The following is a 14,275-nucleotide window of genomic DNA, read 5'->3' on the forward strand; positions in this document are numbered from 1 at the left end:
TTACATGAAAAATTCATATGCCTTTGAGCCCAACTGTCCTACTTTTAGGCATGTATCCTACGGAAAGCAGACACACGGGTACGTAGATATTGATTTCAGCCTTGCTTGTAGTGGTTAAAAAAAGACAAAGGAAGCAACCTGAGTGTTCCTGAGTAGAGGAAAGGTTGGATAATGCAGGGAACGTATTTCCTGTGAAGTATTACGAAGCTGACCAGTGAGAGCCAGCAAGAACCGTGTCCAGGGACCAGGGGCCAGGGACCAGGGATGGCACAAGAGTGGTCCATGAGCGGGCAGCGCAGTTTGGTGAAATGTGGGAAGTTGATCCTGTTGTGGGTGTGGGGGTGCTGGACACTCCTTCTGGAATTTTCCACATGAAGGGAAGGGAAGGGGGCAAGAGCAGTTTTCTGAGTGTGTTGTGAGTATAGTTTATGCCCTAACATGACATTTTACAAAGATGGGCAAAGCATACATTTATTACGCATACTTGTCACAGCCTACTTGCTGCTTTTGTGTCCTGCCCAGACCTGGAATCGGAAAGCCCTCGTGAGTCCTTGTTAGAATGTGTGGTGATCCCAGAGTGGCTGCAGATGTGGAGGTGCAGGGGCTGGGCAGAGCAGGGATTTGGGGAGCCCAGCAAGCACAAACCCCTGGTTTTCCTGGCAAGCTGCTTTTCCAGCCCCCATTCCCTCGTGGAACAGCCTTCCATTTCTTCTGCTTCTGTTTTTTTTTTTTTTACAAAAGCAACAGACCCTCTATAAAGATTTTAGAAGATTGAATGAAATATACATTTTGCAGAAAAATAGGAAGAATCATTACCAAATCACTGTAGGTCCTAACCTTTGCAGGCAGCCCCTGTCCTTGTTTGGATGTGTCCCCTTTTCCCTGCGTTTTGCACATGGCTCTGCATTATGTACAATTTTGCATCTTGCTCTAAAAAACAGGAGCCTAATTGCACTGGTGCTGGGCAAACAAGTCTTTGCGGACAGTGTTTGAATGCTGCGTGGTATTCCACCTTCTGGAGACAGGGGTGTTTTACTTTCTCATTTCCAAGTTACTGGATGTTTAGAGTTGGTTTCACTTTTTTGGAAGGGCTGGACTTCTTTGGGCTCCATAGGAGCTCCTGTGGCACTGGGATGAGGGGCAGAGGGCTCCGTTCCCTTCGTGTGCAGGGCTGAGCTGCTTTTCGGGGACAGAGGACGTGCTCCCCACACGCACAAGGGGGCCTCACTAACACAAAAGCCAACCGTTAGGCTGAGGTAGGTGAGAGGTTGAAGTTCCTTTCGATTTCCATTTCTTTGACTACCACATGAGACCAAGTGGTGTCCACATGTGTTGGCCATTTGTACTTTCTTTACTCATGTTGAGATTTTGTGTTTTTTAAGTGATGTCTATGAGCTTTGTATATATTAGGAATATTAGCTCATTAACAAAGACACTTTTTTTTCCTGGTGTTGACTTTCCTTTAATCATATTTCTCTTAGGGTTTTTGTAGTTTCTTATCGTTCTGGATTTTTTTTATTTTTATGTAGTTGAGCCTCTCAGTCTCTCTCTTGTCCTGTAAGTCCAATGAGCTTTGTTGTGTGTTGCTTGCTGCCCTCCTTCCCCACGGGCCCAGTGCACCAGCTCTGTGGCTCCACCCCCCGCCCCTGGGTAGCTGCTCCCCCGGCCCCAGCCCCAGAGGTGCCCTCAGCTGGTGGGACAGCTGAGGTCCGAGGCGTGGGGGAGTGGCGGGTGTGCATGCGCAGGCCTTCATGCAGGGTGTGTGTGTGTGTGTGTGCGAGGAGCATGCGCAGAGGAGTGCAGGTAAAGGTGTGGAGAGGAGAGGGTGACCTGTCTGCCTGGGGTCTTGAGGCACGGGTGTTTGCAGATGGGACCTGTCTGCCTGCTGCTGTCTCATACACTGGCCGCACGGAGGTGCTGCCGACAGACCAGCGGCCTGGATGCCCTTGCTCTGTTGGGGATTGGTCCTGTCAGGGGGCTGCCCATCAGCCAGGGACCTCCTAGCCCTTCCCATCTTGCAGCTGAGGGCCCTGTGGGGAAGGCTGCGGTTGGCCACAGGGCCCAGGCAGGACCCAGAGCTCCTCTGTGACACCCTCCCAGGGCTCCCATGCGGTCGCCAGGGTTACTGGCACTGTGATGGGATGGCACCGCCAAGCTGATGGGCTGGCCGGGCAGTGATTCATCAGGCTGTAGACAGATGAGAGAAGGGTGAAGATGACAATGTAAACCCAGGTGCTAGACGTGCTGGGATTCTGATCCGGTCCCCAGCCACTCTGTGATGCTGGAGAGCCAGTGGGGCTGGCAACAGCGGTGGCAGTTGATGGGAAGTTGTATAGTTGAACCGGCTGCCTGTGCAGGTAGCCCTGTGCCCCCAGGGAGTGCCGCAGGTGGCTCCCACCCTGTCCTGGTGTTCCTGCATAGCCGTGGCAGTGCTGGGACGGCCACCGCCAGGAGCACACAGAAGCTGTGTGGTACGGACCTGCAGGGCGGGCGGAGGGGGGCACGTCTCAGAGAAGGGCATTCGCTTGTCAGTTCCTGGCTACTTAAAGGGCTCCGGATGCGTGTGGTCTCGGGGAAGGAGCATCTTCGGTCGGGAGGCTGGTTGGACTGACCCCTCCCCGCTGGCCTGGCTTCCTGAGGCTGTCTAATGCATGAATAGGAGGCACGCTGAGGGCCCGTCAGCCCCCAAAAGCTCCCCTTTTGCCTGTTAAGGGCCTCATTTGAGGTAGTGTTGTCCTTTGTGAGTGCTGTGTGTCCCTGGGCCGGGCTCCAGAACAACATCAGCCCCTCATGCTGGTCCAGGCCTGGGAGAGTCAGAGCTGGAGATAAGGAGTTTGTTTGGAAGGTGGGTGAGGGGGAACCAGGGGAGGGTTTGGAAGGAGGGTCTCTGCTAGGAAGGGCAAGGCTAGGCATCCCAGTGTGGGTACCTGGGCAGGAGGAAAGGAAGATAGACTGAACCCGCCAGCAAGATGACCTTTGGGCTCAGGTTGGCCCTGTGTCAGCAAAAATCTGCCACACCAGTGAGGCCCAAGGGCTCGGGGCGAGCCAGACAGCCTGGGTTGCAATGCCAGCTTCAGCCACCTGCTGGCCGGTGACCTTGAGCAGGTTACTTGGTGTCTGCCTCAGATTCCTCATCTGTGAAATGGGGAGAACAACATGCCGCTCTCGGAGGGGTAAGTGGATCCGTATGTGCAAAGCGTTCAGTGGGCCTGTCGTGTTCAATGAATGGCTGTTCCTAACAGGTGATCAGCAGTGTCCTGTGTGGCCACTGCTATGGGTGTACAGGGCACCAAATGTGGCCCTGGTGTCTCTAGGGCTGGCCAGAGGCAGGCTCTGAGGCATGGGGGCCGGTGCCAGCCGTCCTGTGCGTGCCAGGAGCCCAAGCCCCGGTGAGGTGAACACAGATTGGTATCAGTCTCCATCGCAGAGACAGGATGAGCTGGAGATATTGAAAGGAGGCCAGGAGCTCTGGGAGACCCCCAGCAGCAGGCATGAGCTGGTAGGGCTGGAGGGAGGTGGCCTTCACGTCCAGGCCCGGCAGGTATCAGTCTGGGCTGCCTGTGGCTCCCTTTGGTGAGCCCATCCAGAGGCCTCAGGGATCCCGGATGCTATGGGCAGTGGGTGGGCTTGGCCTTGGGAACGTAGGCCCCACCTGCTGGGGAAGTGACCTGCGCCACTTCCAAAATCTGTAGTGGACTGTAATTTAGATGCTTTACATTTTTGTCCATTAGACTCTGAAGCTACCGTTTTTTTTAAATAGTGTTTACTGACCCTCAGCCCCCCTTTCCTTGAGACCCTGAACTTACACATCTGTATCTGAGCTCTCAGGTGGGGGTGCCACCGGCTGCAGCAGTGCAGTTTCTGGTGCTGCTACATCTTGGAGCAAAATTAGTGTCATTATTTGAATATTTTATTGGATCTTCCCTTACTAAAATCCTTTACTTTGTAAAAAATATGATGAAGCAAACCAGATTGCTGGTACTGCTGATTAGGAATCTCAGAACTTAATGCATTTGATAAGCCCGCTGGGCTGAAGAGGCAGAATTCCAGCTCCTGGGACCTAAGCTGGGCATCATGCAGAAGAGAACAACACTTAAAGATGTGTGACGTGCAGGAAACATGTCCAGATGGGAATGAAAAGCCACAGTGCCTACAAGGAGCTTCCCTGTTTGATGTTCTGCAACAGAGCAGTGCGCAGTCCCATGCCGCCTGCGCCGGGGTCCCTGGAGGAGTGAGGGACACCATGTGCAGTGGCACGGCAGTGGACACTGGGCCCTGGGCCTCAGCCAGCCAGCCTGTGGATCCTTCTCAGTCTGAGATGGGGAGCGGTGTCTGTCTTGGTCCATCTCTGGGTTTTAGGATGTGGCAAGTCAGAACAAGGAAGCCAGTGGGAGATAGGTCTTCACCTAGCACAGTTTGAGGACAGAAAAAAAAATCAAGCAACTACCAGTGAGTAGCTAGTTTAGTGCTAGGAGGCCACTTCCGGGTGGGGATGACTGCCCCGCAGAGGGTGGTCTTGGTTCTCCCCTTCGGTCCTCTCAGCTTTTCCATGGGGAGGAGGGGAACACAGCCACGGGGAGCTGACACCCTGAACCCAGGAGATGGGGCAGAATTCCGAGCTCCTCTGAGCAGCCACGGGAGGGGTGGGGGCCGCTCTCTGTGCAGCCAGACCCCCTTGGGTCTAGTTTTTATACGATTTCTGGGCTGTGCTAACAAGAACTGCACACTTGGTGGCTTAAACAACAGACATTTATTTTCCCACCATCTGGAGGCCAAAGTCTGAAATCAAGGTGTGGGCAGGACCAAGCTCCCTATGGAGGTTTTAGGGGGGATGTTCCCTGGGCCTCTCTTCTTGGCTTCCCCACAGCTGCCTGTCCCTGTGTCTCTTCATGTCACCTGCCCTTTGTGCATTGCTGTCTGTATCCAGATTTCCCCTTCTATAAGGACAGCGGTCATATGGGACGAGAGGCTCACCCGACTCCAGTGGGGCTTCATCTTAGCTAATTACATTTGCAACCACCCTATTTCCAAATAAGGTCACATTCTAAAGTTGGGGGGAGGTGGGGGAGTAGCACCTCAGCATATGAATCTAGGGGGGACACAATTCAGCCTATAATGGCTTTCATCAGATTTTCAGAGAAAGACATGACCCCAAAGGGCCTCGGGAATCTCTGAGGGCCAGCCTGCGACCTCTCGGGGAAGAGACGGGGGGCCAGTGGCCGGAACTGCCGAGGCGGACCGCCACCAGACTCTGCTCCGGACAGTGCTGGCGCTGGCCCAAGTCACTTCTGTGTCCGATGTGACTCTTGCCCAGTGGTAATGGCTCCTTCTGCTGGTACCTGCCGTGTGCTGGGCACTGTGCTGGACCCTCCAAATTCGCATCGCTGGTCTTCGGAGAGACTTCAGCCGGCGTGGTGGGATCATTCCTAGTTTACAGACTCAAACCCCAGACCCAGTGAGTTGAGGTGACTACTGAAGGCACAGAGCTAATAGGTGCCACAGGCTGAATTGGAACCCGGATCTCAACTCAAGAGCATGAGTCTTGCCAGGACACTCCCATGCCTCTCGACACGGGGTCTTTGCAGATAATTTTCTCCTCGGCAGACTGTGCCAGCCAGGTACTGTCTCTCATGGGCCTGCCTCCCTCCGCACAAGAACAAAAGCCTGGGGGTGCAGTTCATGCTCAGCAGAGACACGCATTCATTTATAAAACCACCGCACGCCTGTGTGCCCTGCGTCCTCCTCGTGGGGGAGCATTAAAACCAGGAAATGGCCAAGAGGTGAGTGTTAGTGAGTGTGTTCCGGAGCGCTGTTGTGTGTCTTGGTGACAACTCCTGAGACTCATAAGGAACCCTGTGTCCTCCAGGCAGTGGCGAGTGGCCCGTTGTTGGGGAAGCCGCGGGCAGGTCAGGGACGGCGGCCCGAGTCTCCTCCTCTTCTCCGGGGGCTCCCAGAGCTAGCGGGAGACCACCCAGCCTCACTCCTGCTCTGGATGCTGCTGCTGGGGTCCCCGCCTTCCTCCGGCGCCGCCAGCAGCCCCGCGTCAGGAAGAGGTTTTGCTGCCACCTTGTGGGCAAGAAGAACCCGACAGGTGTTGAGGGGGCCAGTGTGGCTCTGGACCACCCAAGCTGGCTGGAAGAAGCCGGAGCCTTTCGCCAGAGCCACGCCGCGCACTGTTTGGCTTTCAGCAGAAACTTGACCCTTCCTCATCTCTGAAAAGGACATCCAGAGGCGCCATGTGGGTTGCGTGGCCTCACCTGGGCACACCTCCGTACTTATCAATGGATCACCCAGCAAATATTTGAGTGGAGACTAGGTACAAGGTTCTGTGGGATTCCTGGGCTGGCCTTCTGGCTGTGGGAGGCTGCCCTTTGCTCTTCCTCACGACCAGTGTTCTGTTCTGTGCACGGCCACACGTGTCAGGCCTTTGCAGGGATCTCTCCATCCCCCTAGCTACCCTGGCTTAGTAGTGTGTCCCTGTGGCCCCTAGGTACCCGGTGCAGGTGGCCTCTTCTCTCAGGTCTGGCCAGTCCAGCTCACCCAGCTGTGGGTACATCTAGAGTCGGCTCATTCTCCTGATTTCCTGGTTCGCAGAGCAGAAGGGGCTGCCCAGTGCTCATCGTCTGCCCTCTCTGTTTCCAGGAAGGGGTGTATTCATCCTCATGCAGAAGGCACACTGCAGGCATCATGAGAGATTGCACCTTTAATTCCCCCAGAAATTTCCATGTGGTGTCTCATCCCTAGTGGCAGATTTAGCCTGGTGCTTCTGAGGACCTTGAGAAATAGACAACTGACATGAGGGCTGGTTTTACGGCATTTCTGTACTGTGTGCCAGGTCCCAGCCTGAAGTTTTGTAGGACTGCCTGAATCTCCTCTGGGCTGCTTTGAGGGGAGATGTGCTTGCTGCATGTCTTTGGAGCAGAATCTTGTCACACAGAACACCCAGACCTCATCCCTGAAGGGTGACATGCCAAAAAAGGGGTGTGTGTCTGCACTGTCCTCCTTTCTAGGGTCTCCGCCTGGCTTGACGTCCTGGGACATTTATGCGTAGGCAGGTGCCCTTCTCTGTCTAGTTTCTCTGGGTCAAGAAGGCTCTCTGAGAAGGGATAGGAAGGAGGCAGCCAGGTGAGGAAGAGGAAGCTGTTGCAGGTTTGGGCATTTCTCCAGGCCGAGCATTTTGCCTAGACTGCTTCTGCAGGGGCTGAGCCAACCAGGACTGGGAGCTGGGAGCTGCTGCCTGCCTTCCCTGAGCCCATGTGCACGTGTGTGTCTGTCTGAGTGTGTGGTACTGGGGGCCTTCTCCCCTCTAATCGCATCCTGCTCCTCTCCCACTGAGACAGCCAGTTATTCTAAAGCTGCCCATCCCCCACTGGGCACCGTGTCCCCTGTCCCTCCCGAGTCCCCAGACAGCTCTGAGGGCTGCTGGCATGTACTTGCATTTTCATTGGCTTGGGAGGAGGGTTTAGAATAAGCAGCCTTATTCTTTTGGGAAGGGTAATTCCAGTGTGTGTGAGGGAGGACAGACAGACAGATAGATATGCAGATAGGGAAGTTGACTGTGGGAGGCTTAAACTCAGAAATGTGAGTCAGGATTCCTGGGTTGTGTTCTTGTCTCCATGCCTGAAGCATCCTGGGAAGGCCCTTCTGCAGAACCATCTATTATGTGGGTAATATGCATCGTGGAGAGGAGGAGCCATCCTCATCCCTGTTAATACCTAGTCCCAGGAAAATATGAAATCACCCCCAGGGCCTCTCCAGGCTCAGAGATCCAGCCCGGGATTTAGAAGTTTCCAGCTCTGGGTTCTGCCGAGCACCTAGGATGGAGAGGCCCTGCCTCCCTCAGGCATTCCCCCACCCCAGCCCCTCAGGAATGTGCCACTTTTATCTTGTACTTTGCTTCTGACCAGGACCATGGAATTCTAACGCTGAGAGGGATGCTGGGAGTTGGGTTGGACTAGGGGCGGAGGAATCCTGGGAGTATTCTCTCTTTAAAGGAGATGCAAGCCCCCCCATCCTTCCCTCTACCTAAATTGGTTTCTCCTGATATGCTCGTGGTCCTTGTGGATTGTGGTAAACCGGTTCATTTCCAGGGCTTCGGAGAGGACTGATGTTAGAATACAGAGGAAAGTCCAGCAAGGCAGCTACGTGCCCCCATCCTGGGGTGAGCCCTGCAGTTTATGAGAATCTGGTGCAGCCCATGCTTGTGAAAGGATATCTGTGCTCAGAGTGAGCGTCAGGCTTCAGCCAGTTCTGCAGGCAACTGCTTCACCTCTGCTTTGCCAGCCAACCGCGGGGCGACCCCTGGACAGCGTCTGGAGAGGGCGTGAGACCCAGTGAGCCGGAGACAGGAGACTTGAGGGACTCAGATGTGAGTCACTCACCCAAAACTCTGATCCAGAGGTTACCTTTTGAATTTCTGCTGCCCTTGAGCAGGACAACACGTAACCCAGTCGAGATGGTTTAATCATCTCCAAGGAAGAAGACAGCCTCAAGTCATTCACAGAAGAGCCAACTGTAGCCTCCAGCCACTCTTGAGTCTCGAGTTTTCCAATCTCAGAATGTCTGAGCCCAAAACTAAGACAGGATCGTTCAGTCAGCCTCCCCATTTTACAGATAAGGAGACTGAGGCCCAAAGTGAGCCTAAGACTTGCCTCTGACACCTGATTTAGTCTTACCTGAATTCTGGCCCCGGGTGTATCACCTTCCCATTCTTCCCTTGGGGAAGGAGCAAATGGCCCACTTCTCTCCAAAACGGCCCAGTGTGCGGTGAGCGGAGGACTGTTACTTATTTGGCTTGCCCTTAATGACAGCTCTCACCTACCTGCTCCAACCCGAGCAGGAGGCCTGGGCTGGAATTTCCTGTTCTCTGAGGGCTCTGGGGGCTGCCCCGCCGTTCCGGCGTGTTCCAGGCCAGGCTTGCCGCCTCTCTCTCATCGCCGGGCTGGCTCCCCGGCCTCGCCAGGTCTGGGCTTGCCGGCCGCGAGGTGGAGGCGTCGAGGGACTCGGTCGGCCGGCCGCCACCAGGTGCCCAGAGGCCGGAGGTCCGTGCGCCCCGGCCGCGGCCCCGGCCCGGGCCCAGCCCCGCGCCCCTCGCCATGGGCCTGGCCCTCGCCCGCGGGCCCTGAGCATGGAGCGGGGCTGGCCGCCGGGGCACTGCTGCAGCCGGGAGCGGCCCGCCGCCTGCCGCCGCGCCCTCAGCGTGTGCGACTCGCTGGACCTGCACGGCGCCCCGGCCGGCCGCGCCGCCGCCGCCCTGCAGGCCGCCCTGTGCGCGGCGCGCGAGCAGCCCCCGCGGCCCCGGAGCGTGTGCTCCGGCGGCCCGGGGCCGGCACCCGCCGGCGCCCGCGGCCTGCTGCTCGGCCTCCTGCGCCCGCGCCTCGGCCGCCGCGGCCCCGCAAACGGACGCCCGCCGGCTCCCGGGCCCGCGCCCTCGGGGCCTCCTGCCTCGGCCGCGCCCAGCCCCGCGCCGGCCCGGCGCGGCCGCCCGCAGGGGGCCCAGGCCCAGCGGCCGCGGCCCGCCAGCATGACGTTCCTGGAGGTGCACCGCCTGGAGCCGGCGGCGGCCGAGGGCGCGGGGCTGGGCCGCGCGGGCAGTGCGGGCTTCCTGCGGGGCGCCCCGCTGTGGCGCAGCCAGCGCTGGCAGGCGCCCCACGGCGGCGGCGGCGGCGGCCCCCCGAGCCCCCGGCGCGGCCTGTCGGCGCTGAGGAAGAGCTTCAGCTTCCGCCTGCGCCGCGGCCGGGAGATCCGGCGCGCGGAGTCGGGGCTGCTGCCCCGGGCGCGGACCCGCAGCGACGGGGACGCCGGCGCCCTGGGCGCCTTCCCCGGCCGCCGCGACCTGCTGCTGGGCGCCGAGGCCCCGCGCGCCGCGCCCGAGCCCGGCCGCCCGCGCGCCGCCGCCGGCCTCTGGAGGCTGCTGCTCAGCCGCTTCCGCCGGAGGGAGCCCGCGCCCGCCGGGCCGCTGTTGGGCTGCGGGGCGGCCGCGGCCCCGGGTCCCCTGGGCGCGCCGAGCGGTAAGGGAAGAGCGCGGCCCGGGTGTTCCCCGGTGGGAGGCCCCTGCCGAGAGCGGCTGTGACAGCCGGCGTGGACCCACCCGGGAAGGGAGGGCCGCCTTGGGCCCGAGGTAGCGGGCCTGGCCCCACCGAGAGGGCGCACAGGCTCTGCGATCGCTAATGGACCCCAGACGCCCGTGGCAGAGGAGGGTGTCCGGGCTGGGCCACCCGGGACCCGCGCCCACCCTCGCCCGTGGTGTGGTAGAATATGAGATGAGGACAGATCGGCCCCTTTGTCACTTTGGCACGTGCAGAATTGAGACCCAGGGCGTCCAGGCGCGCCTACCGTCAGCTGGCGCTAGGCAGGACTAGGTCACATTTTTAGCCCCAGGCAGGGCTTGGGTTGTCCCTTTGGCTGCCCCTGCAGATGAATTTAGGGGCTATTTGTGGACCAGCTGTATTTACCACTCTTTGAAGTAGCCTGGGGAGGGGAAGCAAGCACAGCCTAGCCAGAGAGGCAGGCCCAGGCCAGGGCCACGCAGGGCTGCCTGGAGGACGCCCGTAACAACCCAGAGGATAAAGGTGATGGGGCCAGCCATGCCGGGACACTGTCGGTCGGAGAATGGGCTAGAGAGGAGTCGGGAGGCAGGTCTCTGGGAAAGAAAGGGTGGTGGCTTGCCACCGAGGAGGAGCTTGGGGAGGAGGGCCAGGCTGGCAGCGCGCTCCCCATTCACCCGCCTTTCACAGCACAGGGCCTGGTAAGGGCTCCTCCCTCTTTACTCTGGCTAGGAATGTGGTGGGTGGCCCCACCCTGTGCCAGTGAGCTGTTCCTACTCGCTGTGGGAGGCTGCCAAGTGCCCAGCCTGCTTGGCTCTGGGCTGAGACCTACTGGGGTGACTTCTCACCTGAGCACCAGGCCGGGTGTGGCTCAAGGTGGGAATTACTAATGTTGCTTGAGCAGTAAGAGGTGGAGGGACACAGGTCCCAGCCAGGGGGCCTAAGCCCACAGCCCTCCGCGTCCCTTCCCTGAGGACTATCATCGCTCTGTTCCCCTCTGAAAGCATTTTCCTGCTGCTCCCTGGGGGCCTAGGGCTGAGGGTTGGGGTCCCATCAGAACGTGCTGCTTTCTGGCCTTGGCCTAGGAAGGGGCAGGTAGGAGACAGCAGGTGGCCGCAGTACAGGTGTGTGTGCTGACAGGCCGCCTTCTCTCCTACAGACTCCTTTGTGAACAGCCAGGAGTGGACCCTGAGCCGCTCGGTGCCAGAGCTTAAAGTGGTGAGTGGGCCCCTGGCAGGCCCAGGCGGCCCCGGGGTCGGGTGGGCACCGGCTGGAGTGGTGGGCCCCCTCTCAGCTTGGCCTCTCCCCAAAGCCCTCCCTCCCTGCTCCTCTTTCCTTCCCAGTCCTCAGGGCCAATCCTCCTTCCTGGTGTTACTCCCGTTTCCTGCCCATCTTCTCCCTCCTGACCACTGCTCTCACCCCTTCCTCTCCCACAGGGCATTGTTGGGAACCTGTCTAGTGGGAAGTCAGCCCTGGTGCACCGCTATCTGACGGGGACCTATGTGCAGGAGGAGTCCCCGGAAGGTGAGCGTTACGGGCCGGCCCCCTTCTCTCCTGTCGTCTGTGCAGAGAGCCTGGTGCTCCTCAGTCCTACCCTCTTCTCCTTGGGAAACTGGATTTCTTTTCTGCTTGGCTCCCGTTTGGGGCCTGACTGTACACTCTGTCCTAGGGGGTCGGTTTAAGAAGGAGATTGTGGTGGATGGCCAGAGTTACCTGCTGCTGATCCGGGATGAAGGAGGCCCCCCTGAGCTCCAGGTGATGCTCCTGCCCTGGCCCTGGCCTGTGGTGCCCCTTTCTTGAAGACCCTGGTTGGGACTTGGTGAGGTTGTGTGTGGTGGGGGAGAGGGGTATGGTGCTTACCTGAGACCAGGTGAGGGTAGTAATTCTGCTCGGTCCCCCTAGTTTGCTGCCTGGGTGGACGCAGTGGTGTTTGTGTTCAGCCTGGAGGATGAAATCAGCTTCCAGACAGTGTATAACTACTTCCTGCGGCTCTGCAGCTTCCGCAATGCCAGCGAGGTGCCCATGGTGCTGGTGGGCACACAGGGTGAGCAGGCTTGCAGGGTGGCAGGCAGCTGTGGGTCCCCAGGTGGGCAGGTGAGAAAGCCCAGCTACCTGTCCCCTCCTGGTGCTGACCTAGCCCCTGTCATAGTGCCCCAGGGCTGGTGCCACCTCCTTGCTCTCTGCGGACCTTCCCCAGCCAGATCCTGCCATTCCTTCTGTTGACCATGTCCACATGTTCTGAGATGAACTGCAGTGGCTGGCTCATTTCCCCTCAGGGAGTCGTGGCAGAGCTGGAATAAGGCCTAGACGCTTGCCTGTTCTGTGCCCTTGCTGCCCCTGCGCTTCACCAGCCCACCCTTTGACCAGAGGGCCCTCCCTGCAGAGGCCCCAGCTACTCAGCAGACTGAACAAATGCCCCCCCAACCCCCAACAGACGCCATCAGTGCCGCAAACCCCCGGGTCATCGACGACAGCAGGGCCCGCAAGCTCTCCACAGACTTGAAGCGCTGCACCTACTATGAGACATGTGCCACCTACGGGCTCAACGTGGAACGTGTCTTCCAGGATGGTAACTTGGGCGCCAGGCGGGACGGCTCCCCCAGCACGGGGCTCAAGAAGCCTCTGGCCAGCGGTGCTGTGTGCTCTGGGGGGCGGCTCTAAGCTGGGCTTCTCCCTTCTCCCCAGAGGGGTAATTGACTCTGCTGTCCTCTGCAGTGGCCCAGAAGGTAGTGGCCTTGCGGAAGAAGCAGCAGCTGGCCATCGGGCCCTGCAAGTCACTGCCCAACTCCCCCAGCCACTCGGCAGTGTCCGCCGCCTCCATCCCAGCCGTGCACATCAACCAGGTGCGGCCAGCCTCCCCGCCTCCCAGCGCGTGGCCCTGCCTCACCGTGCTGTCTGTCTGCTTGCCTGTCCCCACCTGGTCTGGTCTCCTGCCTTGCAGATGGTTTGAAAGCACTGGCCTGAGTTCCCTGTAGCTGCACCACGGGCCTGGCCTCATCTGCACCCTGTGTACTGCCTTCCTGCTTAGTGGCCCAGCTCTGCTCACCGCTCTTCCTGCCCCGCAGCTGTGTCAGCCAAGGCCGCCCGTACGCTGGCTGTGGTCAGCACGGCTAGAGCTGTCTTTGGGAACTGCTTGCCACTGACCCGTGCTCAGGAGGCCCAGAGGAGTTCTCATAGGCCTGCTCGGGATCAGCCTGTGACAGAAGTCAGGCCTGCCACTCCTCACCTGTCGCCCTCCTGTTTGCATCTAGGGGGACAGCACTTGCCCTGCAGGGACAGTGGCTTTTGTGCTGTGTGGGGTGTGTATGGGGGGTGTCTCTGAGCGAGGGGTCCTGCCAGCGTCCCTCCATACTGTGCTTGGATACCTGCCCACTTCTGGGCCTACTGCCTGGGTATTTTTTGGCCCTTGGCATTTGGGCCAGTACTTCCTTCCATAACTGCGTTTCCTCACTCCGTCCCCACTCTGTGGATGCCTGGGGCCATCCCAGATGCCCTTCTCACTCTCAGCCACTTCTGCCAAGGGCTGTTGTCTTTCCAAGGCCCACTCTTGCCCACCGGCTTCCTGACTGCTGGCTGCTCTTGCAGAGACTGCTCCCCTTAGCCCTCCCGGAGCCGGCAGGGAGTCCCCTGTAAGTGTCTCCATGTGGGATAAAGGAGGAATGATAGGTCTTCACCATAGCTGAGCAACTCGCCTCAGCCGATAGCTCGGAGGGTGTGTGCAGCTCAGTTGTGCAGTGGGCCCTGCCACGGGGCTCTGACTGCCAAGCAGCAGTAGCTTGGCATCTTGCTCCTTTCTCCACGTGAGGGCTCATGGAGACCGCGGGGGGGCGGGGGGTGCACATTTTTTACTTAGAGAAGGCCTTACAGGCAGTTAGGGAGGTGGCCTCATGGTTCCGCGGGAGTCCCAGGGTAGACGCTGCCCTGCGCTTTCTGTCTCCGTCCTGTGGTCCTTCCTGGCTTTCTCTCCCTTCCCGTCGTCCTTTATCTGCTGCGCACGCTGATACCTGTCCTAGCTCTGTTGTTCCCTCGCCTCGGCTCTCCCTGGTCCCTTCCCCATCACTCACACTGCCCACACTGCCTAGAAGCAAACCTTATCCTCCCCAGCACCCCGAGCCCCACCCTGGCCTCCTGTATCCTTGGCACATGTCACTAACTGGACAGCTCATCCAGGGTGTCCTGCTACCTGGTGCCAGGCCCGCCTGTGAACCAAGAGTCCAGTTTGTTCACTT

At 59.1% G+C, this 14,275-nt stretch overlaps 1 protein-coding gene across 7 annotated transcripts in view; it reads left to right on the plus strand.

Moving 5' to 3' along the window:
• Window positions 1–14,275, plus strand: part of AGAP3 (ArfGAP with GTPase domain, ankyrin repeat and PH domain 3) — a 50,396-nt gene that overhangs the window by 11,864 nt on the left and 24,257 nt on the right. For 3 of the 7 annotated variants that reach the window (XM_036899614.2, XM_036899616.2, XM_036899620.2), the window contains exons 2-7: window positions 11,206–11,264; window positions 11,483–11,570; window positions 11,716–11,801; window positions 11,949–12,090; window positions 12,481–12,615; window positions 12,762–12,889. In XM_036899614.2, coding sequence (XP_036755509.2) covers window positions 11,206–11,264; window positions 11,483–11,570; window positions 11,716–11,801; window positions 11,949–12,090; window positions 12,481–12,615; window positions 12,762–12,889 — 638 coding nt within the window. Of the gene's footprint in view, window positions 1–8,942; window positions 10,011–11,205; window positions 11,265–11,482; window positions 11,571–11,715; window positions 11,802–11,948; window positions 12,091–12,480; window positions 12,616–12,761; window positions 12,890–14,275 lie in introns of those variants that run through there. The other 4 variants (XM_036899619.2, XM_036899613.2, XM_036899615.2 and 1 more) reach the window with 4 other exon arrangements.

The sequence above is a fragment of the Manis pentadactyla genome, chromosome 7 (assembly GCF_030020395.1).
Source record: "Manis pentadactyla isolate mManPen7 chromosome 7, mManPen7.hap1, whole genome shotgun sequence".
Lineage (NCBI taxonomy): Eukaryota > Metazoa > Chordata > Mammalia > Pholidota > Manidae > Manis > Manis pentadactyla.